The sequence below is a fragment of the Bufo bufo genome, chromosome 6, assembly GCF_905171765.1.
Source record: "Bufo bufo chromosome 6, aBufBuf1.1, whole genome shotgun sequence".
NCBI lineage: Eukaryota > Metazoa > Chordata > Amphibia > Anura > Bufonidae > Bufo > Bufo bufo.
Genome location: NC_053394.1, coordinates 141,458,372 through 141,485,466, shown reverse-complemented (window position 1 = coordinate 141,485,466; position 27,095 = coordinate 141,458,372). Strand labels below are relative to the sequence as shown.

General features: G+C 44.0%; 1 protein-coding gene across 2 annotated transcripts in view; it reads right to left on the bottom strand.

The window, feature by feature from the left end:
• LOC121005103 (disheveled-associated activator of morphogenesis 1-like) overlaps positions 1 to 27,095 on the bottom strand; it is a 314,210-nt gene that overhangs the window by 140,511 nt on the left and 146,604 nt on the right. For both annotated transcript variants that reach the window (XM_040437659.1, XM_040437660.1), the window contains exon 6: positions 20,516 to 20,674. In XM_040437659.1, the coding sequence (XP_040293593.1) occupies positions 20,516 to 20,674 (159 nt within the window). The remainder of the gene's footprint in view (positions 1 to 20,515; positions 20,675 to 27,095) is intronic.

Genomic DNA, 27,095 nt, shown 5'->3' with positions numbered 1-27,095 from the left:
ATCCGTTGCTCCGTTCCGTGGTCCGCAAAAAAAATATAACATGTCCTATTCTTGTCTGTTTTGAGGACAAGAATAGGCAGTTATATCAATGGCTGTCCGTGCCATCCGTGTTTTGCGGATCTGCAATTTTCGGCCTGCAAAACACACAATGGTCGTGTGCATGAGGCCTATGACGCATCAAAACAGAATGCCTCTTAGGTCCCTTTCACACGAGCGAGTTTTCCGCGCGGGTGCAATGCGTGACGTGAACGCATAGCACCCACACTGAATCCTGACCCATTCATTTCAATGGCTCTGTGTACATGAGCGTTGTTTTTCACGCATCAGTTCTGCGTTGCGTGAAAATCGCAGCATGTTCTATATTCTGCGTTTTTTACGCAGCCCTGGCCCCATAGAAGTGAATGGGGCTGCGTGAATAACGCATTGCATCTGCAAGCATGTGCGGGTGCGATGCGTTTTTCACTGATGGTTGCTAAGAGATGTTGTTTGTAAACATTCAGTTTCTTATCACGCGCGTAAAAAACGCATCAAAACGCATTGCACCCGCGCGGAAAAAACTGATGAACTAAACGCAACCGCAGACAAAACGGACTGAACTTGCTTGCAAAATAGTGCGAGTTTCACTGAACGCACCCTGAACGCATCCAGCCCCAATCCGCAACGCCCGTGTGAAACCAGCCTTAAAGGCTTCCTTTTTGACTTCCGTCTTATGGATTCCGTTATTTTCCATTATAACCAAGTTGGATGCGGGGCGGAAGCACGGATTGGAACCCCACGGAAGCACTACAGAGCTTGTCCTATCTTTTTGCAGAACGGGCGGATCACGGACCCTTTTCAAGTGAATGGGGTCGCGATCCGCATGCGGCTGGCCCACGGTCGGTGCCCGTGCATTGCGGACCGCAATTTCCGGTTCGCAGCACAGGCACGGCCAGCAAATGTTAGTGTGCAAGAGGCCTTAGCAATGATCTGCTCGATGCTCGTGCAGTGCACAGGGGGCGTTCAATCTATGACTTCTCATAATATCAACATCATTATTCCTCTCCTGAAATCCTCTGTGCTTATGGGGGCCATGTTCCTAGTGCTATGTAAGATTCAGTCTGTGATCTACCACTTTTCCTCTCTGTTCCCTACACACATCTCTAGGGCAAATTTAGATCAAATCTGGATGAATTCACGGCTCAAACTTTAATTTTTCACCTGATTGCAGCCGACTCCAGAGATTTAATCAAGTTAAATGAACAGATGAATACTCATTCAGAATTTTTTCTGCTAGAAATTGGTTTTGTTTCTGAGTCATTTAACTCCAAATAAGTGATTAAAATGAATTCAGGAGAATATTGAGCGTTAATTTAATGGCGCTGACAATGGTTCTTTGTCCTGCCTGGCTAATGTGGGGGGATGATCGGCGAGAACAGTTTGCTACAATGTATCTTTGCAAGGAAATGTTACAATGTATCTATCGAAAGTAAGAATACATCAATCGGAGTGCAGCGCTGGGTCTAACCTTTTCAGGCTACGCTAATTGCTGACATAGTGGCAGCTGGGGAGCTGAGGATTCGGCTCCACAATGTGTGTTCTGCTGCTGAAGATGGAGAAAGGAACGTCTCTGCAGTTCTAGATGCCGCAGAATGTTCTGTCTCAGGTGGAAGGTCACAGCTCTGCCCTAAATGCACTTGATTATAAACAGCCATAAAGTGAGACCTTTGCTGAACTTATTGAACTTTTTAGAAAATCATCTGAACTTTCAGACTGAATGATGATCTCAGTTTGATCTGGAGAATTTTAATTTTGCAGAAAATGAAATAAGCAAGTCTGCAGTAACGTGGCCATACATGGTGTTCACAAGGCCTCCATAAATACACTGCTGTTTGTAATGCAGCTAAAAAGAGGCTTATTGAGGCCCCTCCATCTTACTGAGACCCCTCCCCTCATTCTGTACTGGTAGTTCTCACCAGTGATATACAGTGGATATAAAAAGTCTACACACCCCTGCTAAAATGTCAGGTTTCTGTGCTGTAAAAAAATGAGACAAAGATAAATAATTTCAGAACTTTTTCCACCTTTTAATGTGACCTATAAGCTGTACAACAAATCAATTGAAAAACAAACTGAAATCTTTTAGGTAGAGGGAAGAAAAAATATAAAAATAAAATAATATGGTTGCATAAGTGTGCACACCCTTAAACTAATACTTTGTTGAAGCACCTTTTGATTTTATTACAGCACTCAGTTTTTAGGTATGAGTCTATCAGCATGGCACATTTGGACTTGGCAAGATTTGCCCACTCTTCTTTGCAAAAACACTCCAAATCTGTCAGATTGCGAGGGCATCTCCTGTGCACAGCCCTCTTCAGATCACCCCACAGATTTTCAATCGGATTCAGGTCTGGGCTCTGGCTGGGCCATTCCAAAACTTTAATCTTCTTCTGGTGAAGCCATTCCTTTGTAGATTTGGACGTATGCTTTGGGTCGTTGTCATGCTGAAAGATGAAGTTCCTCTTCATGTTCAGCTTTCTAGCAGAAGCCTGAAAGTTTGTGCCAATATTGAATGGTTTTTGGAACTGTTCATAATTCCCTCTAGATTAACTAAGGCCCCAGTTCCAGCTGAAGAAAAACAGCCCATTGGCATGATGCTGCCACCACCATGCTTCACTGTGGGTATGGTGTACTTTAGGTGATGTGCAGTGTTGTTTTTGCGCCAAACATATCTTTTACAATGTACTATACGGTCTGTTGGACCAAAAATCCCTTTAGGGGTCTCTAACTAGTGATAAAAATATATCTTTATTTAATCCATTTAAAATCTACACTCAATAAGGAAACTCTTAATATTAAAATTGTCAGGGTACAGTGAGATATCAAATTCAACTCTTGTCTGCTGGTAGTTGCTGTTGGCAACTCATGGAACTTGTCCAATACTGCCCTTGTTTAACCACCTCAGGACCGCCGAACGCAGGATTGCGTCCTCGCGGCGGCAGAGTTATTCCTCCTGGACGCATCGGCGCTTCCTCTCGCGAGACGCGAGAATTCCTGTGAACGCGCGCACACCGTCGCGCGCGGTCACAGGATCGGGAGGTAAACGAGTGGATCTACAGCCCGCCAGCGGCGATCATTCGCTGGCAGGCTGTAGATGCGATTTTTTTTAAGCCCAAAAAGGTATATTAGACGCTGTTTTGTTAACAGCGTCTAATATACCTGCTACCTGGTCCTCTGGTGGTCCCTTTTGCTTGGATCGACCACCAGAAGACACAGGCAGCTCTGTAAGTAGCACCAAACACCACTACACTACACCCCCCCTGTCACTTATTAACCCCTTATTAACCCCTGATCACCCCATATAGACTCCCTGATCACCCCCCTGTCATTGATCACCCCCCTGTAAGGCTCCATTCAGACATCCGTATGTGTTTTGCGGATCTGCGGATCCGCTAAACACATACGGACGTCTGATTGGAGCCTTACAGGGGGGTGATCACCCCATATAGACTCCCTGATCACCCCCCTGTAAGGCTCCATTCAGACGTCCGTATGTGTTTTGCAGATCCGCGGATCCGCAAAACACATACGGACGTCTGAATGGAGTCTTAAAGGGGGGTGATCAATGACAGGGGGGTGATCACCCCATATAGACTCCCTGATCACCCCCCTGTCATTGATCACCCCCCTGTAAGGCTCCATTCAGACATCCGTATGTGTTTTGCGGATCCGCGGATCCACAAAACACGGACACCGCGGATCCGCAAAACACGGACACTGGCAATGTGCTTTCCGCATTTTGCGGATCCGCACATTGCCAGAACTATATAGAAAATTCCTTTTCTTGTCCGCAATTGCTGACAAGAATAGGACATGTTCTACAGGCTCTACAAAAAACGCAGTGTTCGCCCGATCAGGCCTGATCTTGTGCACACACTTGCATTCAGTCCGCCCCACCGCAGTGACATAAATCAAAAAAATTCTGATCACTGCAAAAACACCGTAAAATCGCTGCGGCGCTATAAAGATCACTTTTGAGAGGCATGGCGAGTTCAAGTTAGCAGAAATAGATTATTTCTTTTGTTTTTTCTTACAAAGTCTCATATTCCACTAACTTGTGACAAAAAATAAAATCTCACATGAACTCACCATACCCCTCACGGAATCCAAATTGTAAAATTTTTTACACATTTATGTTCCAGACATCTTCTCACGCTTTAGGGCCCCTAAAATGCCAGGGCAGTATAAATACCCCACATGTGACCCCATTTTGGAAAGAAGACACCCCAAGGTATTTCGTGAGGGGCATGGCGAGTTCATGTAAAATCATTTTCCGCTAACTTGTGCCAAAAAATAAGTATTCTAGGAACTCGCCATGCCCCTCACGGAATACCTTGGGGTGTCTTCTTTCCAAAATGGGGTCACTTGTGGGGTATTTATACTGCCCTGGTATTTTAGGGCCCTAAAGCGTGAGAAGTAGTTTGGAATCCAAATGCGTAAAAAATGCCCTGTGAAATCGTAAAGATACTCTTTTGAATTTGGGCCCCTTTGCGCACCTAGGCTGCAAAAAAGTGTCACACATGTGGTATCGCCGTACTCAGGAGAAGTAGGGCAATGTTTTTTGCGGTGTCTTTTTACATATACCCATGCTGGGTAAGAGAAATGTGTCTGTAAAATGACAACTTTGTATAAAAAAATGGGAAAAGTTGTCTTTTACAGAGCTATTTATCTCACCCAGCATGGGTATATGTAAAAACACACCCCAAAACACATTGCCCTACTTCTCCTGAGTACGGCGATACCACATGTGTGACACTTTTTTGCAGCCTAGGTGCGCAAAGGGGCCCAAATTCCAAAGAGTATCTTTACGATTTCACAGGGCATTTTTTACGCATTTGGATTCCAGACTTCTTCTCACGCTTTAGGGCCCCTAAAATGCCAGGGCAGTATAAATACCCCACAAGTGACCCCATTTTGGAAAGAAGACACCCCAAGGTATTCCGTGAGGGGTATGGTGAGTTCATGTAAAATTTTATTTTTTGTCACAAGTTAGTGGAATATGAGACTTTGTAAGAAAAAAAAAAAAAATCATTTTCCGCTAACTTGTGACAAAAAATAAAAACTTCCATGAACTCACTATGCCCATCAGCGAATACCTTAGGGTGTCTACTTTCCGAAATGGGGTTATTTGTGGGGTGTTTCTTCTGTCTGGGCATTGTAGAACCTCAGGAAACATGACAGGTGCTTAGAAAGTCAGAGCTGCTTCAAAATGCGGAAATTCACATTTTTGTACCATAGTTGGTAAATGCTAGAACTTTTGCGCAAACCAATAAATATACACTTATTGCAATTTTTTTTATCAAAGACATGTAGAAAAATAAATTTTGAGTAAAATTTATATAGAAATAGTTTTGTTTGAAAAATTTTACAACAGAAAGTGAAAAATTTCATTTTTTTGCCAAAAATTTGGTCAATTTCGATTAATAACAAAAAAATTTAAAATGTCAGCAGCAATGAAATACCACCAAATGAAAGCTCTATTAGTGAGAAGAAAAGAACGTAAAATTCATTTGGGTGGTAAGTTGTATGACCGAGCAATAAACCGTGAAAGTAGTGTAGTGCAGAATTGTAAAAAGTGGTCTGGTCATTAAGGGGGTTTAAGCTAGGGGAGCTGAGGTGGTTAATGTAAATGTACCTATCATGTGCATTAACTTGGGCATGCTAGGATCAGGAGACTAGTAGGTGTATGGTTTGCACCACTTTGGAGGACAGTATTATTCAACCAATATGATGTTAATAAAATATAGATTTAAATTTTTGGTTTTGATTTTTTATTATTTGTTTATTATTTATTTATTTTTGGTGAATTTTGTGTGTCAATCTCACCAATTGATTTTACATAAACTGCTAGCACACACTCTCCAAATGTGTCAGCTTAGGCTACTTTCACACTTGCGTTCGGGGGTTCCGCTTGTGAGTTCCGTTTGAAGGCTCTCACAAGCGGCCCTGAACGGATCCGTACAGCCCCAATGCATTCTGAGTGGATGCGGATCCGCTCAGAATGCCTCAGTTTGGCACCATTTGGCCTCTCGTTCCGCTCAGCAGGCGGATACCCGAAGGCAGCTTGCAGCGTTCGGGTGTCCGCCTGGCCGTGCGGAGCCAAACGGATCCGTCCAGACTTACAATAAAAGTCAATGGGGACGGATCCGTTTGACGTTGACACAATATGGTGCAATTGCAAACGGATCCGTCCCCCATTGACTTTCAATGTAAAGTCAGGAGTCCCTATTAATATACCATCGGATCGGAGTTTTCTCCAATCCGATGGTATATTTTAACTTGAAGCGTCCCCATCACCATGGGAACGCCTCTATGTTAGAATATACCATCGGATTTGAGTTAGATCGTGAAACTCAGATCCGACAGTATATTCTAACACAGAGGCGTTCCCATAGTGATGGGGACGCTTCAAGTTAGAATATACTGAGAACTGTGTAATAACTGCCCCCTGCTGCCTGGCAGCACCTGATCTCTTACAGGGGGCTGTGATCTGCACAATTAACCCCTCAGGTGCCGCCCCTCCCTCCCTCCCCAGTATTATATTCATTGGTGGCCATTGCGGCCCCTCTCCCTCCCTCCCCAGTATTATATTCATTGGTGGCCAGAGCGGCCTCCCCTCTCCCCCCCTAATTAAAATGACCGACCCCCCATTATTGGTGGCAGCGGAGAGTTCCGATCGGAGTCCCTGTTTAATCGCTGGGGCTCCGATTGGTTACCATGGCAGCCAAGACACTACTGCAGTCCTGGCTGCCATGGTTACTTAGCAATTTTAGAAGCATTATACTTACCTGCGCTGTCTGTGACCGGCCGGGCGCTCCTCCTACTGGTAAGTGAAAGGTCTGTGCGGCGCATTGCTTATAGCACAGACCTTTCACTTACCAGTAGGAGGAGCGCCCGGCCGGTCACAGACATCGCAGGTAAGTATAATGCTTCTAAAATTGCTAAGTAACCATGGCAGCCAGGACTGCAGTAGCATCTTGGCTGCCATGGTAACCAATCGGAGCCCCAGCGATTAAACTGGGACTCCGATCGGAACTCTCCGCTCCCACCAATGATGGGGGGTCGGTCATTTTAATTAGGGGGGGGAGAGGGGAGACCGCACTGGCCACAAATGAATATAATACTGAGGAGGGAGGGGGGCCGCACTGGCCACCAATGAATATAATACTGTGGAGGGAGGGAGGGGGTCCTCACTGGCCACCAATGAATACAATACTGGGGAGGGAGGGGGTCCGCACTGGCCACAAATGAATATAATACTGGGGAGGGAGGGAGGGGGGCCGCACTGGCCACCAATGAATATAATACAGGGGAATGAGGGAGGGGGGCCACACTGGCCACCAATGAATTTAAAACTGGGGAGGGAGGGGGTCTGGCCCTTGCTGCCTGGCAGCACCTGATCTCTTACAGGGGGCTATGATACGCACAATAAACCCCTCAGGTGCGGCACCTGAGGGGTTAATTGTGCGGATCACAGCCCCTTGTAAGAGATCGGGTGCTGCCAGGCAGCAGGGGGCTGTCATGTACACAGTTCTTTTAGTATATTCTAACTTGAAGCGTCCCCATCACCATAGGAACGCCTCTGTGTTAGAATATACTATCGGATCTGAGTTTTCACGAAGTGAAAAATCAGATCTGAAAAAAACAGTTATGCAGACGGATCCGTTCTGAACGGATGCAAGCGTTTGCATTATAGGTGCGGATCCGTCTGTGCAGATACCAGACGGATCCGCACCGAACGCAAGTGTGAAAGTAGCCTTATCAGGGCATACAATACATCTAGACATGTCTAGAGAATGTCTAGAGAATGTTGCAACTTTGGCAACAAATTGACAATCCTTTATCTCCTCATGTGTTCACACTCTGCAAGCTGATACAAGACACTGGTAGGTGTGATAGTCTCCTACTGCCTCCTACTAACTCTATCCTCTATGAGAGTTAATATTAATTCAATATTGGATGAACTGACTGCTTATCCTCCATCATTCACACTGTCTGTGACCTGATCGTAGCCGCTCCTAATGCTCCTAGGTATCTCTCACTGACCGCTGTCTAAAATTGTGAGTGCTGAACTAAATCACCCCTCCCGACATGTTTCGCCACTTGCGTGGCTTCGTCAGGGGAAGTAGGGTATTAGGCGTACGCGCGCTCTTGGTAACCTCTATTTCTATGCCGCTGGTTCCCGCCCATCTCGCCTCTATAGCCTATGAGCACTCTGCTGCCCTTTGCTCACATGCTTCTTTCCCTATCAGGTACGAGCGCATCATCTTACGCGTACACTCTGCGCTCCTTACTCTTTTGGAATTATGGCCAAGTTCAACCTTGGTTTCTTCACACCTTTTCCCACATGCTTTTGGGACACTTCAGATGTGTTTTTGCAAAATGTAGCCTGGCTTGGTTGTTTTTCTTCGTAAGAAAAGGCTTTCGTCTTGCCACTCTACCCCATAGCCCAGACATATGAAGAATACGGGAGATTGTTGTCACATGTACCACACAGCCAGTACTTGCCAGATATTCCTAGCTCCTTTAATGTTGCTGTAGGCCTCTTGGTAGCCTCCCAGGCCAGTTTTCTTCTCGTCTTTTTATCAATTTTGGAGGGTTGTCCGTTTCTTGGTAATGTCACTGTTGTGCCATATGTTCTCCACTTGATGACTGTCTTCACTGTGTTCCATAGTATATCTAATGCCTTGGAAATTCTTTTGTACCCTTCTCCTGACTGATACCTTTTAACAATGAGATCCCTCTGATGCTTTGGAAGCTCTCTGTGGACCATGGCTTTTGCTGTGGGATGCGACTAAGAAAATTTCAGGAAAGACCAACTAGAGCCGCTGAACTTTATTTGGGGTTAATCAGAGGCACTTTAAATGATGGCAGGTGCATGCTGACTCCTATTTAACATGATTTTGAATGTGATTGCTTAATTCTGAACCCAGCTACATCCCCAGTTATAAGATGGTGTGCACACTTATGCAACCACATTTTATTTTTTTATTCCCTCCACCTAAAAGATTTCTGTTTATTTTTCAATTGAGTGGTACAGTTTATAGGTCACATTAAAGGTGGAAAAAGTTCTGAAATGATTTGTCTTTGTCTCATTTTTTTACAGCACAGAAACCTGACATTTTAACAGGGCTGTGTAGACTTTTTATATCCACTGTAGTTACTTGTAGTATATAATCTTCAGTCCTTGCTGTAATAGAAATCTTCTCTCTGTGTATGGACATGAAAGATGTTCATAAACTACAAGCTGACTTGGACACTCTGAGGGATTGGGCATCAACCTGGCAAATTAGGTTCAATGTGGATAAATGTAAAGTTATGCATATTGGTAGTAATAATCTCCGTGCATCATATGTTCTAAGTGATGTAACACTGGGAGAGTCACTTATAGAGAAGGATTTGGGTGTACTTGTGGATAGTAGATTAAATCACGGCATACAATGTCAATGAGCGGCTTCTAAGGCTACCATGATATTGTCATGTATTAAACTAGGTATGGACTAGTGGGACAGGAATGGAATATTACCACTTTACAAAGCCTTAGTGTGGCCTCATCTGGAATATGCAGTTCAGTTCTGGGCACCAGTCCATAGGGAGGATGCCCTGGAGCTGGAAAAAGTTCAAAGGAGAGCGATTAAACTGATAAGGGTACCACCACACAGCATGGTGGTACCCTTATCGGGTCGTGGCCAGCTGCTGTCAAGAACCACACGGCCAACTGTATAGGCGGACAGAATTCTTAATGCCGTGTGGCGCCTTCAATAACGATCGGCCATTAAAAATTTAGACCGCCTACACGGTGTGGATTTCATTCGTTTTATATCAGGCAGATGCAGACTAATTGACCACGTGGTTCTTGACTGATGCTGGCTGCGATCCGAACAGATCAGGACTGCACCATACCCTACAGGGCATGGAGGGTCTTAGTTATGAGAAAAGATTAAAAGAATAAATATTATTTAGTCTTAAGAAGAGACGTCTAAGGGGAGATGTGATTAACCTATACAAATATATAAATGGGCCATACAAAAAATACGGTGAAAAACTGTTCCAGGTAAAATGCCCTCAAAAGACAAGGGGGCACCGCCTCTGACTGGAGAAGATAAAGTTCATTCTCCAGAAGCATCAAAGATTCTTTACTGTAAGAACTGTAAATCTGTGGAATAGACTACTGCCGGACGTGGTCACAGCAGTAACAAAGGACAGTTTTAAAAAGGGTTTAGATTAATTCTTGAATGTAAATGACATTAATGTTTATGAAAATGTGTAGAATTCCGGGTCTCCCTCCCCTTTTCTAAAATTCACAACCCCACCTACCCAAGATTTCGCACAGTTTCTGCAAACAAGCTGGCTGCAACAGCCTCTTTGCGCTCAACTGGATCGAGGGGAGTATGTATTTGTTTTTAGATACATACATAGATTAGTTACCACAAAGCACGAGGAAATGTGGCTTTGCAGTGAATTGAATTTTTCCTGAAATTAGTATCGAAGTCAATTCATTTGGCTTCAATTCGATCAACACTAATAATAATAGAGAAATGGTTAAAGCAGAAGTAGGCTCTGATAAGACAGGTTTTAGACTCCCTCAGACACCATAAGGAAATGAAGCTAAGTTAAAGTCACTTACCATAGCTGGGATTTAATAGAGCAGAGCTGCAGAGTAAAATAAGTTAATGGATAATGAAAAAGATAGAGTCTCTGATTTGATAGGTGGGAGATATTAGACTTAGGCTGCTTTCAGACGAGCGAGTTTTAGACTCCGGACTTGCAGTGCAGAACCCGTTCTGAACTTCCAGCCCTGCCGGGGTCACATAGCTAGGACTATACCTAGTTGTTCCATTTGCTTATTTGTGTCAGCCTGGGGCAGCATATACAAATACTGCTCCCTCATGTTGATAATACTGAACTGACTGCATGTGGTAGTAGAGACAGCAGGAGGGGGTGACTCATTGGGGAGCTGAGAGGGTTCTCCTAGTCAGATACGTGGGAGTCAGGTGTCTACTTCACGAAAGTTGTGGCCAGCTGTGTACACAGTGTATCCTGGTAATAAAGCAATTTGACAGGAGGAAAACATTTCCCCATTTTGTTTTGATTGAGAGGGTATAAAAGCATGGCTATCCAGTAATCTTCAGATTGCTAACTGGTAAGGATACTTCTGTCATTCCGTAAGGAAGCAACCACGTAGCTTGCTATTTTTGCCATTTCTATTACCGCCAGGGTGTCTGAGGACCCAGTTCTTTCCAGCACCTCCCCACACTAAGATATTTGTTCCTCATAGCTGGTGTTAACGTCTTCATGATCATCAGCCTCGTACTCCTGCACAAGCGACTGTTCCTCCTCCTCAAGTGGTAGGACTTTCTTCTTGTGGGTTCCCAACAGCTAGAGGGTGGCCAGAAAGATGTGTAAGCTTCTCTTCTTCTACCATCCCATGTTACATCAGCGTGAGCGTCTCCTCTAAGATAAATATCAGGGGAATAACATTGTTAATGCCGCAGTAGTCCCTACTGACAAATCTGGTGGTCTCTTCAAAGGATGTGAGAATGCACCTCTGATGATCTGCCACTGCCTGCCCACGTGACAACACATGCTCCCTCCTGAGGTGGTCTGGCGCATTAAAAAATCATTCACCACTTTATGCTGCTCAGACAGACACTCTAGCATATGCAAGGTGGAATTCCAGCGAGTTGGAACGTCACAGATCAAGCAATGCAATGGCAGACCTCATCATGGAGAGAGTTCCTTGCCACATAAGAATGGATGAAATGCAAGGACAGTCTCCTGGACATGGCTAGCACCCTCTACTAAATTTATAATGTGCGCCATGCAGAGAGCATGTGTTATTTCCCCCAAATGCAGCAAGGACACAATGTTCCTGCCATTGTCGCTAACCACCTTACCCAGCTGAAGTTTCCAGAGAGATAGCGAGTGAGATGTTTGCTACTTGATGCACCTTAGCTGAGTGGCTACTCTTGGCCAGGCTGATCAGCTCTAACATGGCATGGCAACGCTTCTCTTTACACATACATTAGGAGGGAGGGTGAGTGGGATCAATGCTCTGTCCTGCTTCTAATGGAGATAGAACAGGAAGTGGATAACTACCTGGTGTGGGAACCAGACCGACACAAATGTGGAGGTAATAATAAAATAGAACCTGGCATTCTTGCTGCACAGATGCATCGCTGCTGCTGTGAAAAACATTAACCCAGTGGGTCGTGAAGGACATGTATTGTATCTGCCTGTAACAGGTGTTCAATGGTAGCATGCAGCTTTTCACACAGTGAGAATTGCAAGGGGAGCCCACATTCGTGTAAAAGAACAAGGCAGGGATAGCTTTTTTGGAGGACATACTGGTGGCTAAGTATCTTCCAGAGAGACTGAATGCAAGCCAGCAGTGACTGCACTGCCAGCAACTTGACAAATGGGAGTTGCGGATTACTGGGTGCGTAGAGTTATTTCCTGACCACCTATTCCGTTATTGATGGATTAGGGTAGGTGGAGGAGAGGAGAAGTGACTTATGATGACAATGACAAGGACACCGTACTGCATGTGGATCCAGCCTGGCTGCCGCAAAGGTGACCTGGGGAGGGTGGCCACTTTTCCCACAGTAACTGGTGATGCCACATCGTGTGCTGCAATAGAGCCATGGTGTATACACTGGGGTTTGAACAGCCATGGCTTATTTTCAGCCTGCAGGTTTTGCACACGTCAATGTTTTGCTTTCTAGCACTGTGGAGAAAAACTGCCAGACAGGAGATATCTCCACAATGCACATAAAGCTGACTGCGGCTGAGCTTTGCGTAAGTCTGGCACGTTTTGAACCTGTACCCACGGCATCACCAGTTCCCGAACTGACCATAATAGAAGCAGAACTGGCCCTGACACTTTTTTGGGAGGTTCTGGCCACACGTTGCCTATGCTCTTTATTGCTGCCACCACAGCAAACGCCTTCTACTATGATAATATCCCCACCTCAGCACCCCAATCCAGCTCCCAGGTCCTGTCCAACACATAATCAACATAATCGTCATCCTCCATGCCACTTTAATCAGACTGTGATATGTCATTATGGGCTCCTTGGTCCCCCTCCTGATTCACTGATTTATTTGCCCCAAGTGCCACTGTTACTACCACTACTTTCACCACCGTGGCTACAAGTGCAACTTGAAAGCACCCCACTAGGAGGGGTCAGTAAAGACATAGAGAATGTAACTGAATGGCCTCTCTGGGGTTGCAAGAAGGAGGAGCAGGAGGAAAGCTATGACCCCTGGCTCCAAGGCATGGTGTCTTACTTAGAGGTGGCATCCACATCATCCTGCTGTGACTGAGAGGAGGAGTGAGCCATCCAGTCCACAATATCATCCTTTTTGTCCTTAATAACAATGTGGCGCCTAGTTGGATGGCTGTTGCTGCAACTACCCATATTCTGACTCTCTAATGATGAGGAATGGGTTGTCATGATACTAGTGGAATACTGCTGGAATCCAATGGCAGGGACAAGGCCTAAACACAGGAGGCACCGGAGTCTTGAGCAGGAGGTAGCAGAAATGCAGCTGAAGGCAGGGATCCAGACGAGAGTTCAGGGCGAAAGCCAGCGAGCGGTCGGCAGGTGTCCAGGAGTAGCAGGGTAAACTGCAAGGAGAAGGAACAAACCAGAGAGCAAGTTCCAGGCGAGAGGACTGCACAAGCAGGAGCTAAAACACAATACTTAAGCAATGAGTAACAGGCTTGAGAGGTTTATATATGAAACAGGAAGTAAGATTGCACCGAGCTGAGACACAATCCACCAACTTAACTGAGGGAAAACATAAGGGCAAGACAGTCTGAACTAAACAGACATTACAGGATGATTCCTGAAATTACTCCCACCTCAACAGCGGCCTCTGGACGAGACCTGGCTTGGTCTTCCAGGATGTCTTTGATGAAACAGTTTGATCAGTCGGGGAGCATTAATATTACTCACCGGTTCCCAAGAATTCTCTTCAGACCCATAACCCTGCCATTTAATGAGGTATTTTAGATTGTTCCTGAAAATTCTAGAGTCCAAGATTTTCTCTACAACAAACTGTTCTTGCCCATCTATCTCCACCGCATTGGGAGGAGGAGGGACACGTTCTGGAAAAGGGTTGGGTATGGCAGGCTTTAGTAGAGACACATGAAAAACAGGATGAATCTTCATAGATCGTGGGAGCTTGAGCTGAACATCTACTGGACTAACAAACTTCTGTCCTAGTTTTGGTGAAGGAACCTTAAGTTTTAAATTTCTAGTGGAAAGCCATACTTTATCCCCTATTTTAAAGATTGGTGCTGATCTACAAAATGTATCTGCTGCCTTCTTGTAATTTTCATGAGCTTTCTCAAATGTTCCTTTTATTAGCTCAAAATTTTGCTGTAATGTAGAGATCCTTTCCGCGACTGCTGAAATAGGTGAAACAGCTGGGAATTTGGGAAGAATATTTGGATGATTCCCCAAATTTGCAAAGAAAGGAGTTTGCTTGGTGGAGGCCTTTTAGGAGTTATTATAAGAGAACTCAGCCAGAGGAAGCAGATCGACTCAATCATCTTGTAAATGACAGATAGATATAGCATCGAAGATACTGTTCCAGAGTCTGATTTATGCATTCAATTTGCCCATTCGATTGTGGGTGAAAGGCAGTTGATAGATTAATATCAATCTCAAGTGCTGTGCGAAAACAACACCAAAATTTTGATGCAAACTGCACCCTACGATCCGAGATAACTTTATCAGGAACTCCATGAAAACAAAACACATTCTGAACTACAAGGTCAGCGGTATCTTTGGCAGAAGATACATGAAATGAAATGTGCAGCCTTGGTGAGCAGGTCAACTACTACCAGAATTGTATTTTTTCCCTTAGAGATAGGTAGAGCTATGATAAAGTCCATGGAAATAGAACCCCAGGGACGAGAGGGGACCGACAAAGGCTGTAATAAACCCATGAAGAACGTGGAGTCTTGAATCTAGCACAAACGTAACATGACATGACATATTTCCTTACATCCTGTTGATAATTGGGCTACCAAAAGAAACGGGATAAAAATTCCTGTTTTCTGCACTCCTTTGTGACCCGCAATCTTAGAATCATGGACTAACTTTAGAATTTTCAGTCTTATTGTTTCGGGTATATATACAGTGGATATAAAAAGTTTACACACCCCTGTTAAAATGTCAGGTTTCTGTGCTGTAAAAAAAATGAGACAAAGATAAATCATTTCAGAACTTTTTCCACCTTAATTGTGACCTATAAACTGTACCACTCAATTGAAAAACAAACTGAAATCTTTTAGGTGGAGGGAAGAAAACAAAAAAAAAACTTAAAAAATGTGGTTGCATAAGTGTATAACTGGGGATGTAGCTGTGTTCAGAATTAAGCAATCACATTCAAAATCATGTTAAATAGGAGTCAGCATACACCTGCCATCATTTAAAGTCCCTCTGATTAACCCCAAATAAAGTTCAGCTGCTCTAGTTGGACTTTCCTGAAATTTTCTTAGTCGCATTCCCACAGCAAAAGCCATGGTCCACAGAGAGCTTCCAAAGCATCAGAGGGATCTCATTGTTAAAAGGTATCAGTCAGGAGAAGGGCACAAAAAGAATTTTCAAGGAATTAGCTATACCATGGAACACAGTGAAGACAGTCATCATCAAGTGGAGAAAATATGGCACAACAGTGACATTACCAAGAACTGGATGTCCCTCCAAAACTAATGAAAAGACAAGAAAACTGGACTGGGAGGCTACCAAGAGGCCTACAGCAACATTAAAGGAGCTAGGAATATCTGGCAAGTACTGGCTGTGTGTTACATGTGACAACAATCTCACATATTCTTCATATGTCTGGGCTATGGGGTAGAGTGGCAAGATGAAAGCCTTTTCTTACGAAGAAAAACATCCAAGCCAGGCTACATTTTGCAAAAACACATCCGAAGTCTCCCAAAAGCATGTGGGAAAAGGTGTTATGGTCTGATGAAACCAAGGTTGAACTTTTTGGCCATAATTCCAAAAGATATGTTTGGCGCAAAAACAACACTGCACATCATCACCAAAAGAACACCATACCCACAGTGAAGCATGGTGGTGGCTGCATCATGCTTTGGCGCTGTTTTTCTTCAGCTGGAACTGGGGCCTTAGTTAAGCTAGAGGGAATTATGAACAGTTCCAAATACCAGTCAATATTGGCACAAAACTTTCAGGCTTCTGCTAGAAAGCTGAACATGAAGAGGAACTTCATCTTTCAGCATGACAACGACCCAAAGCATACATCCAAATCTACAAAGGAATGGCTTCACCAGAAGATTAAAGTTTTGGAATGGCCCAGCCAGAGCCCAGACCGGAATCCGACTGAAAATCTGTGGGGTGATCTGAAGAGGGCTGTGCACAGGAGATGCCCTCGCAATTTAACAGATTTGGAGTGTTTCTGCAAAGAAGAGTGGGCAAATCTTGCCAAGTCAAAATGTGCCATGCTGATAGACTCATACCCAAAAAGACTGAGTGCTGTAATAAAATCAAAAGGAGCTTCAACAAAGTATTAGTTTAAGGGTAACCATATTATTTTATTTTTAAATTTTTTCTTCCCTCTACCTAAAAGATTTCAGTTTGTTTTTCAATTGAGTGGTACAGTTTATAGGTCACATTAAAGGTGGAAAAAGTTCTGAAATGATTTATCTTTGACAATTTTTTTTTTACAGCACAGAAACCTGACATTTTAACAGGGGTGTGTAGACTTTTTATATCCACTGTATATGGCACTCCTTCCCTTCTGAGCCCTGTGGTGTGTGCATACAGCAGTTTAAAATCACAAATTAGGAGCTGCTATACTCAGGAGAAAATGGGTAACAAATTGTGGGGGGGCTTTTTCTTATCTCTTGTGGAAATAAAAAAATTGGACCTGAAGTGACATTTTATTGGAAAAAATTTAACTTTTCATTTTCAGAGCCAAGTGTTTCTAAATACTATGAAAAGCTTAATGGGTCAAACTGCCCACGATAACCCTTGTATAAATCCTTTAGGGGTGTAGTTTGAAAAGTGGGGTCACTTTTTAGGGGTTTCCACTATAGGGGTACCTCAGAGTCTCTTCAAATACTCCAAGGCGCTCAAAAACCATTTCAGCAAAATATGGCACTCCTTCTCTTCTGAGCCGTGCAATGTGCCCATATAGCAACTTCATTGGGGGGTGTTCTTGTAAACTACAGAATAGGGGTAAAAAATATTTAGGTTTGTCTTAATGTTTATCCTTGCTGTGTTACAGAAAAAATGTATTAAAAATAGAAAATCTGCAAAAGAAAATGTAATTTTAAAATTTCACGTCGATTTTGCTTTCATTTATGTGGAACACCTAAATGATTAACAGATTTTCTAAAATCAGTTTTCAATCATTTGACGAGTGTTGTTTCTAAATTGTGGTCATTTATGGGTGGTTTCTATTATGTAAGCCCCTCAAAATAACTTCTTAACCGAATTGGTCCTTCAAAAAATTGGAGTTAAAAATTTTCTTGCCTTTCTAAGCCTTTCATGACTGAAACATAAAGTATTTATTTGATGAGTATTGATTAATAACTATTTAATGAGGTACTTATCACTATCTGTCTTTAAAGCAGAGAATTTCAAATTTAGAAAATAGTAAATTTTTCAAAATTTGCTGTAAATTTGGGATATTTTATTACTAAAGGTAATATATTGACTCAAAGAAAACAATCTCAGAATGGCTTAGGTAAGTAAAAGCACTTGAAAGTTATTACCACAAATTGGCATATTTAAGATTTGTAACATTTGCCTGGGTCTTTAAAGGGGTAATCCAATACTATAAAAATGTCCCCCATATGCCCGGCCCCTCACAGTGAATATACTTACTGTCCCTGACTCCCTGTGCCGCTCCTGGTACCGCTGCTTCTCCCCATGCGCAGATGAAAATATCCGGTGTCGGGGGAAGGGGGAGAGGCCAATGGCAGGCGGTGACAGGAACGAGCCTCCCTACCGTCACCCGTGATGTTAGGGACGATCATCCCCGTCCCTGCCTGCCATTGGCTGGTCCCCCCGACACCAGATGTTTTCATACGCGCACGGGGAGAATCAGCAGCGGCGGTGCGGGGACCAGGAGCAGCACGGGGAGTGGGGTAAGTATATTCACTGTGAGGGACCCGGCATATGGGGGACATTTTTATAATATTGGATAACCCCTTTAAGGTGAAAAATGGCTGGGTCCTGGAGGGGTTTGAACAATTTTTTTTATATTTCACAAAATACATAATATACACTATAGCCATGACACCAGCAACTTAAAGGGGTTGTCTCACTTCAGCAAGTGACATTTATTATGTAGGGAAAGTTAATACACAGGACTTACTAATGTATTGTTATTATCCATAATACTTCCTTTGCTAGCTAGACTCATTTTTCCATCACATTATATACTTCTCGTTTTCATGGTTACGACCACCCTGCAATCCAGTATCGGTGGCCGTGCTTGCACACTATAGGAAAAAGCACTGACCTACTGTATGTGCGTGGCTATGGTCCCGGCCACCAGAGAGACCAGTGCTTTTTTCTATAGTGTGCAAGCACGGCCACTGCTGCTGGATTGCAGGGTGGTCATAACAATGGAAACGAGAAGTGTATAATGTGATGGAAAAATGAGTCTAGCCAGCAAAGGAGGCAATATGGACAATCAAAATACGTTTGTAAGTGCCTTGTATTATCTTTTTGTACATGTTAAATGCCACTTGCTGAAGTGAGACCACCCCTTTAATAGATAGTAATTGGATTTCTGACTGCTGTATCAAAGCACTCATGAAAGGTAACACTGAGCCATGCTCCCCATCCCCACTCATGCCCTAATCGTCTGTGAAAATAACTTAGAATAATCAGAACAGCTTGTTGTTTGTGAGTAAAACACCACTGCATACAAACACTAACCCTCCCTATCAACACAACGAGATTAATAATACACCGCCTGTCCAATGTCATATATGTTTATTAACATATGCTAATTGTTATTATATCTATCGATACATAGGAGGCAGTATTATATTACTTATTGTTAGTTTCAGCGGTCAGTGCCTGCTGCAATCCTGCTCTCCTTGGCAGGCAGGGGAGCTTCCTTACTCATCCCTCCTGTCCGTCTGTGACCTGCTACCCCTCCTTGCCTTCATCCACAACGGGCCTGGCCATCAGAGTCTCTTTCTGCAGCCTGTACTCTCCACTTGTAGGGCACTTACACACTTTTTGACTCTAAAGGACCAGCTTGTGCATGTCCTAATTCTTCCCCAGCCTATGACTATCTGGCTCAGGGTATTTAAGGTACCTTCCTCAGTGGGAGGATGCCTGAGCATAAGGTTTTTATAGCTTGCTTGTTTCCAAATGAAGGTGTGGTTTTCCTGTCTGTCTGCCTGTGTACCGAAATCTGCCTGTCTAGCGATTCTGACTGACCTGAGCTCTGCCAATTCATCCTACTTAACCTTTGCTGCCTGCCCTGACTTTAGATTAGTTTCACAGGTTCACATGAACTCTGCCTGTCCTGACCTCTGCTTGTTTTCTGACTATGAGCATTGCATGATTCCTTGGTGCTTCACACTGGTGTCTCTGTGCTCCTGTGAGTCAGCAGTCAACCAAACCAGGACTAATAAAAGAGGTGGTGGCCTGGTGGCTCCTCTGCAGCTAAGACTAGATCCCTGTATAGGAGTTAAACCAAGGAAAACCAGGGGACTTTCAGGATAACGCCGTAAGGACTAGCTTAAAGCCAAAACTGTTGGTTGGCACAGTGGGTTGTATTCTTTGATATAGGAGGCAGTGTTATAGTAGTTAATGTTAGAATAGTTATATTCTTGTACATGGGTGGGAGTATTATAGTAGTTATATTCCTGTACATAGGGACAGTATTATAGTAGTTATATTCTTGTATATAGGAACAATATTATAGTAGTTATATTTGTTTACATCCAGTAAGTGGCAGAGTTATAGTAGTTATATATTTGTACATAGGGAGCAATATTATACTACTTATCTTTTTGTACATAGGGACGGCAGTTTAACTGCTATAGCACTGCTATAATACTTCCCATATGTACAAAAATATAGCTGCCATAATAATGTTTTTCTGTTTATAAAAATACTGAAACTCCTATAATACTGCCCACTATGCCCAAGAACATAACTACTATAATACTGCCCCTATGTACAAGACTATAACTACTATAATACTGCTCCAATGTACAAGAATAGAAATACTTTAATGCTGTCCTTATATCCAAAACATATACAGTAGTTATATTCTTATACAAAGGTAGCAATATCACAGTAGTTATATTCTGATACATGAGGCAGTATTATACTAGTTATATTATCGTTTACAGACAGTAGACACTATTACACTATATACACTAGTAGACACTATTGTAGTAGAATAATAGTTTTTTCATGATTGATATAAATGAATATACAGTACAATATTCTTCTGCTCTTACGTATATGTCTTTTGAGTGCAGTGGACAGAGAATGTAAGCATGGAATTATACGTTCCAGCGCTCACTGTACAATCTGACATATTGACACTAATTTTTTCTGGCACCAGTTTCTGGGAACAGTAAAACATGAGTTCATCTCTCTTCACCTTCACCAGGTATCTGTAAAACGAGGCAGGAAAAATACATTATTTACATGGCACCAGGCACCACAAAGACAAATACACTATCCCCCAAAGCTCTATGTGTTTTTGCATTTTTAACAGATATATTGCATAGAAAAAGCAGCTTAAAGGTCACTGAGAGATCGATACCAGCATTTTGTGCAATGTGGGAGGAAAATTATAATGCGCTAAAATTATCAAGTCCCAAAGTAGTAATTTGTTCAAGTAATCTTTGTATTATATATATTTTTTTTGCATTTTTATTGCTCAATTTATTTCATGATGCAAAAGTTTATAATGCATTATAGGAGACTGAATGAAGTAGAATTTCCTAATTTGTCTTTATAGAGGTTAAAAGTAGCTTTCAGGTATAAGGGAGGACATTCACTTTAGAGGGGTATTCCAGGATTTTACTATTGATGTGCTATTCTCAGGATAGGCCATTAATAAGTCATCGGTGGGGGTCTGTCACCTCGCTAGTCCACTGATTAGTTCTTCTGCAGTACTGCTGTTCTGAGGTAAATGGGAGCAGTGCTGCAGTAAACAGCTCCATTCACTACACAGTGGACGAAGTCAAATCTGGGGCTACTCAGGAACTGCTGATCAGCGGTTGGGATGTTGACTCGGGACCCCCAAAACGATCAGATATTGACGGCCTATAAGGAGAATAGGCCATCAATAGTAAAATCCTGGAATACCCTTTTAAAGACTAGTGATGATCCTATACACAACAAACCTCCTTCAAACAAGCATTATATATTAATCTGGGGGAGAAGAACAGAACTGGATGGCACATCCACAATGCTATGCTTTGATCTAACTCGCTTCTCAGCGCTATATTAAAGTGTACAGCCCCCCATACTGCATGCTGTACAAGAGGCATTACTGTACATTTTGATCAAAAGGCATAAGCCCACTCACCACGCCAAGGTCGCCTCTTTGAGTGGGACCTACTGTGACAAAAAGGTGCAGCGACAATGCGGTGACAAAGCGCACTGCCCTAGTAGGCGGCGGGACCCAGGAGTCAAACAGCACCTCTGCTGTATGACAATGCCACCCAAGGCACTGGGTCCCACCAACCCGCCAGCACAGCACCACAAAAACAAAGGCCACCACGCAGTACTGCACCATGTGAACAGTTGTCTAACACAGCATGTCCATTGCTATCAGGAGCTACAGGTCAATGACCACTTATATGCAGACTTCTGTGATTAAAACCACCTGTGCCGAATGGGAGGAGTGCTGATACCAGTAATAAAGAAGAAAGATTCAAATAGTTATCTGGGGGAGAAGAACAGAACTGGATCGCACATCCACAATGCTATGCTTTGATCTAACTCGCTTCTCAGCGCTATATTAAAGTGTACAGCCCCCCCATACTGCATGCTGTACAAGAGGCATTAGTGTACATTTTGATCAAAGAGGCGACCTTGGCGTGGTGAGTGGGCTTATGCCTTTTCAGTGAACAGGACAAAGAAATAAGAAAAAAATAAACAGCGGGTGGATCTATACAGAAATATCTAATTGTATAACTCAGTGGCTTTGGTAAATTTTTAATTACATGCGAATACAAAATAATTCCAATCCAGATGCTGGTTTGAAAACTGTAGAATATTTTTTGTAGGACAGTGCAGTGCCCTGGAGCAGGGGGTACTTTGACATTTGGACATTTGTGGACATTTGCTTATTTCCCCTACGCAAAGTTAAAACTTCTTACTTTATTTATCTTGAAAGGGTTAACTTATACTGTTTATTACTGTGTTACTGCATTTTATATGTATTGTGACAGAGTGTCTGGAGAAGTAGTGAACGGGGTCTATGTGTGCCCAAGGTTCCTCACTTCTGTCATTTAAAAAGCAACCAGGGAAAAGTTCAGCAGAGGTCTACGCAGACCTCTCTGCAATCTGGGTTTTGGGCTGTCAGGTAATCACTACTCAGGTGTGCTAGCCTGATATAAGGCTGGGAATAGAGACACGTCTCTCTCTCTGCCTGGGGACAGAACTGCTTGGAGTCTCTGAGTATAGCAGGTGGTACAAACAATAGGGTTATGTTTGGTGTCCAGTGTTAGGCTGGCACCAGGTTAGTCAGGAGTTCCTCATTGTATAGTTAGTGCCGGACAGGCATAGAATTTTGTTTGTTTATGTTTATTTTATGTACCACCCGCTGGCAATAAATCTGGACAGTTGATGGAAAACTGAGGTTGCCTGGAATCTGTGCTCAAGAGAGCGTGCTCATCGACCACCCCGCTACCTAACTCTTACAGTATGTTGTGATATATATCCTATTTATTATCACTGTAAGGCCTCATGCACACGACCGTTTTTTTTAAGGTCCGCAAAAACGGGGTCCGTAGGTCTGTGATCCGTGTCCGTTTTTTCTTCCGTTGGTCTTCCTTGATTTTTGGAGGATCCACGGACATAAAGAAAAATTCGTTTTGGTGTCCGCCTGGCCGTGCGGAGCCAAACTGATCCGTCCCCATTGATTTCCGGTCCAAGTCAGGACGGATCCGTTTGGCGTTGACATAATATGGTGCAATTGCAAACGGATCCGTCCCCCATTGACTTTCAATGTAAAGTCAGGAGTCCCCATTATACCATCGGATCGGAGTTTTCTCCAATCCGATGGTATATTTTAACTTGAAGCCATCACCATGGTGGTGGGGACCATCACCATGGGAACGCCTCTATGTTAGAATATACCATCGGATTTGAGTTAGATCGTGAAAACTCATATCCGACAGTATATTCTAACACAGAGGCGTTCCCATAGTGATGGGGACGCTTCAAGTTAGAATATACTACAAACTGTGTACATGACTGCCCCCTGCTGCCTGGCAGCACCCGATCTCTTACAGGGGGCTGTGATCCACACAATTAACGCCTCAGGTGCCGCACCTGAGGGGTTAATTGTGCGGATCATAGCCCCCTGTAAGAGATCAGGTGCTGCCAGGCAGGAGGGGGCACACCCCCCACCCTCCCCAATTTTAAATTCATTGGTGGCCAGTGTGCCCCCCCCTCCCTCCCTCCCCTGTATTACATTCATTGGTGGCCAGTGGGCCCCCCCTCCCTCCCCTGTATTACTGTATATTCATTGGTGGCCAGTGGGCCCCCCTCCCTCCCCTGTATTACTGTACATTCATTGGTGGCCAGTGGGCCCCCCTCCCTCCCCTGTATTACTATACATTCATTGGTGGCCAGTGGGCCCCCCTCCCTCCCCCTCCTAATTAAAATCCCCCCCCCATCATTGGTGGCAGCGGAGAGTTCCGATCGGAGTCCCAGTTTAATCGCTGGGACTCCGATCGGTAACCATGGCAACCAGGATGCTACTGCAGTCCTGGTTGCCATGGTTACTTAGCTTTTTTTGAAGCATTATACTTACCTTTGCTGTCTGTGACCGGCCGGGCGCTCCTCCTACTGGTAAATGAAAGGTCTGTGCGGCGCATTGCTTATAGCACAGACCTGTCACTTACCAGTAGGAGGAGAACCAGCCGGTCACAGACATCGCAGGTAAGTATAATGCTTCTAAAATTTGCTAAGTAACCATGGCAACCAGGACTGCAGTAGCGTCCTGGTTGCCATGGTTACCGATCGGAGTCCCAGCGATTAAACTGGGACTCCGATCAGAACTCTCCACTGCCACCAATGATGGGGGGGGATTTTAATTAGGAGGGGGAGGGAGGGGGGCCAACTGGCCACCAATGAATGTACAGTAATACAGGGGAGGGAGGGGGCCCACTGGCCACCAATGAATGTACAGTAATACATGGGAGGGAGGGGGGCCCACTGGTCACCAATGAATGTACAGTAATACAGGGGAGGAAGGGGGGCCCACTGGCCACCAATGAATGTACAGTAATACAGGGGAGGGAGGGGGGGCCCACTGGCCACCAATGAATGTAATACAGGGGAGGGAGGGGGGGGGCACACTGGCTACCAATGAATTTAAAACTGGGGAGGGAAGGGGGTGTGCCCCCTCCTGCCTGGCAGCACCTGATCTCTTACAGGGGGCTATGATACGCACAATTAACCCCTCAGGTGCCGCACCTGAGGGGTTAATTGTGCGGATCACAGCCCCCTGTAAGAAATCGGGTGCTGCCAGGCAGCAGGGGGCAGTGATGTACATAGTTCTTAGTATATTCTAACTTGAAGCGTCCCCATCACTATGGGAACGCCTCTGTGTTAGAATATACTGTCGGATCTGAGTTTTCACAAAGTGAAAACTCAGCTCTGAAAAAGCTTTTATGCAGACGGATCTGCGATCTGTCTGTGTGAATGTAGCCTACGGCCACGGATCACGGACGCGGATGCCAATCTTGTGTGCATCCGTGTTTTTTCACGGACCCATTGACTTGAATGGGTCCGTGAACCGTTGTCTGTCAAAAAAAATAAGACAGGTCTTATTTTTTTGACGGACAGGAAACACGGATCACGGCCGCGGATGAACAACGGTGCATTTTCCGAGTTTTCAACGGACCCATTGAAAGTCAATGGGTCCGCAGAAAATCACGGAAAACGGAACAACGGCCACGGATGCACACAACGGTCGTGTGCATGAGGCCTAATTGTGAGGCTCTGTGGAAATGGTAATTTTCCACACCTGCCATGTTTTGGAGGGAACAAGCCAGACGTTGTTTACCACCAGAATCAGACAGCCTGACCTTGTGACTGTCTGGCTTAGCTATGTTATGTCTGGAAACTTGTTTTTGTCTGGAAAAACTGTTGTGTCATTGACATTGAGTATCATTGAAGCTCTAATGTAAGTCTGAGATATGGAAAGTGCTACAATGTATCTGTCTGCGCTTAGTTTCTCCACTCCACCCCTCCCACTAGTGTAGCTAAAACTGTGTATAAGGAGAGCAGTCAGAGCCCCTAGTGTGCTGCAGTTGGGGGACAGTGCTTGGTGAGGAGGACTCATGCCAGCCTGCATGAGTGACCAGAAGAACACGCTGAGATGGGGACGCTGAGTCACAGATCATGGGTCACCAGCCCTGTGACCAAGGAGCCACCCAGACTACTGAATTACAGACCATGGGCCCTTGACCAGGATGCCATCCTTCTGAGTGAGAGAGAGGGACAACTAGCTCAGGCCTTTCCTCGGCATCAAACCCTTCTTCTGCCAGGGAGGAGACTGGAGAAGCCAGCCCAATGCCTCGACTGTATTGTTTTGTATCTAAATTCCTCCAGTAAAGAAGCACCCTGGTTTACTGCAGACCCTGACTCTTTGGACTTATTTCCCATTGGGTGCACTACGTCCTACCATCCCTCCCGGAGAGCAGCAACACGTGGTGACACCTCGACAGTGTCCGGGAGACCCAGCGTAACATTGGGGCTACCCCAAACCAGACCACTGCAACAACAGCTTTAAGCAGAAGAAATTTTTTAAAAACTTCTGTGTTGGAAAATTTGGAACCGGTACTACAAAAATTTCTCAATGTATATACACCAGACAGCATATACATACATAAAGCATACTGTAGATATATTCTCCTGCTTCACATCACATATTACAAAGCTCTCTGCCAGCAGCTACCACTAGTGGGAGCTCAGTGGATAGGAGATTATACAGTTACCATTGTCTGTAAAGGAAGATATGATCATCTCTTTGCACCAAGCTCCACTTAGTGGCAGCTACGTGAAAATACAAACTTTTCAACAGAAGGAGGTATTCGGTGATGGGCCTTTCCACCTCCTCCCATAGCAGTTGTGAGGTTTGACTCCACTGAAGGTACGCCACTGGCATGTCCAGACAAAAAGTAAGATAACAACAAAAATCATCATATCACCTCTGATGGCTGCTAAAAAGACTGGGGGGAAAAATTTAATAATCACAAAAAAAAACCATATGAAATCAATGTAAACAAAAGAAAAAGAAAGAAACACACATTCACATCCTGCACCAGGAGGCTGGGGGTCAGTAACACAACCGGGATTTATAATTAGCCTGCATTGTCTTACTGCCTCAAATATTGTTAACCACACGACAAATGTAATTTCTACATCTGAATCTTCAGTGTCCCCTTGGTGTCTCCAGCGCCTCATTAATTTGAGGACCATTTCTTTGCCCAGAGAAACAAAAACCACATGAATATTTTAGGCACTGTTTTCATTGTAGGGGAGGAGGATCTTGTCGTAGCCCGAATTATATTTTGTTTCCTGGTTTGTAATTATGTCTTATTAACATCTAGCTATCCTATAAAAGAGCAACAATGTAATGACAAGCGCCGTAATCAAACCAATTTTTGTACAATATGTTTCACACAATACTGTCTCTCTCTCTCTCTGTTTAAACATGTAGAAACCGCTATGGAAATTTCGAGGGAATGAAACTGACATTTCTGTAGAGAAAATGTGGCACATGGGACTTTAGTCAGAGCTACTCTCAGACAAGGGCTTACCACTGAGGCAGACCATGCAGTTGCT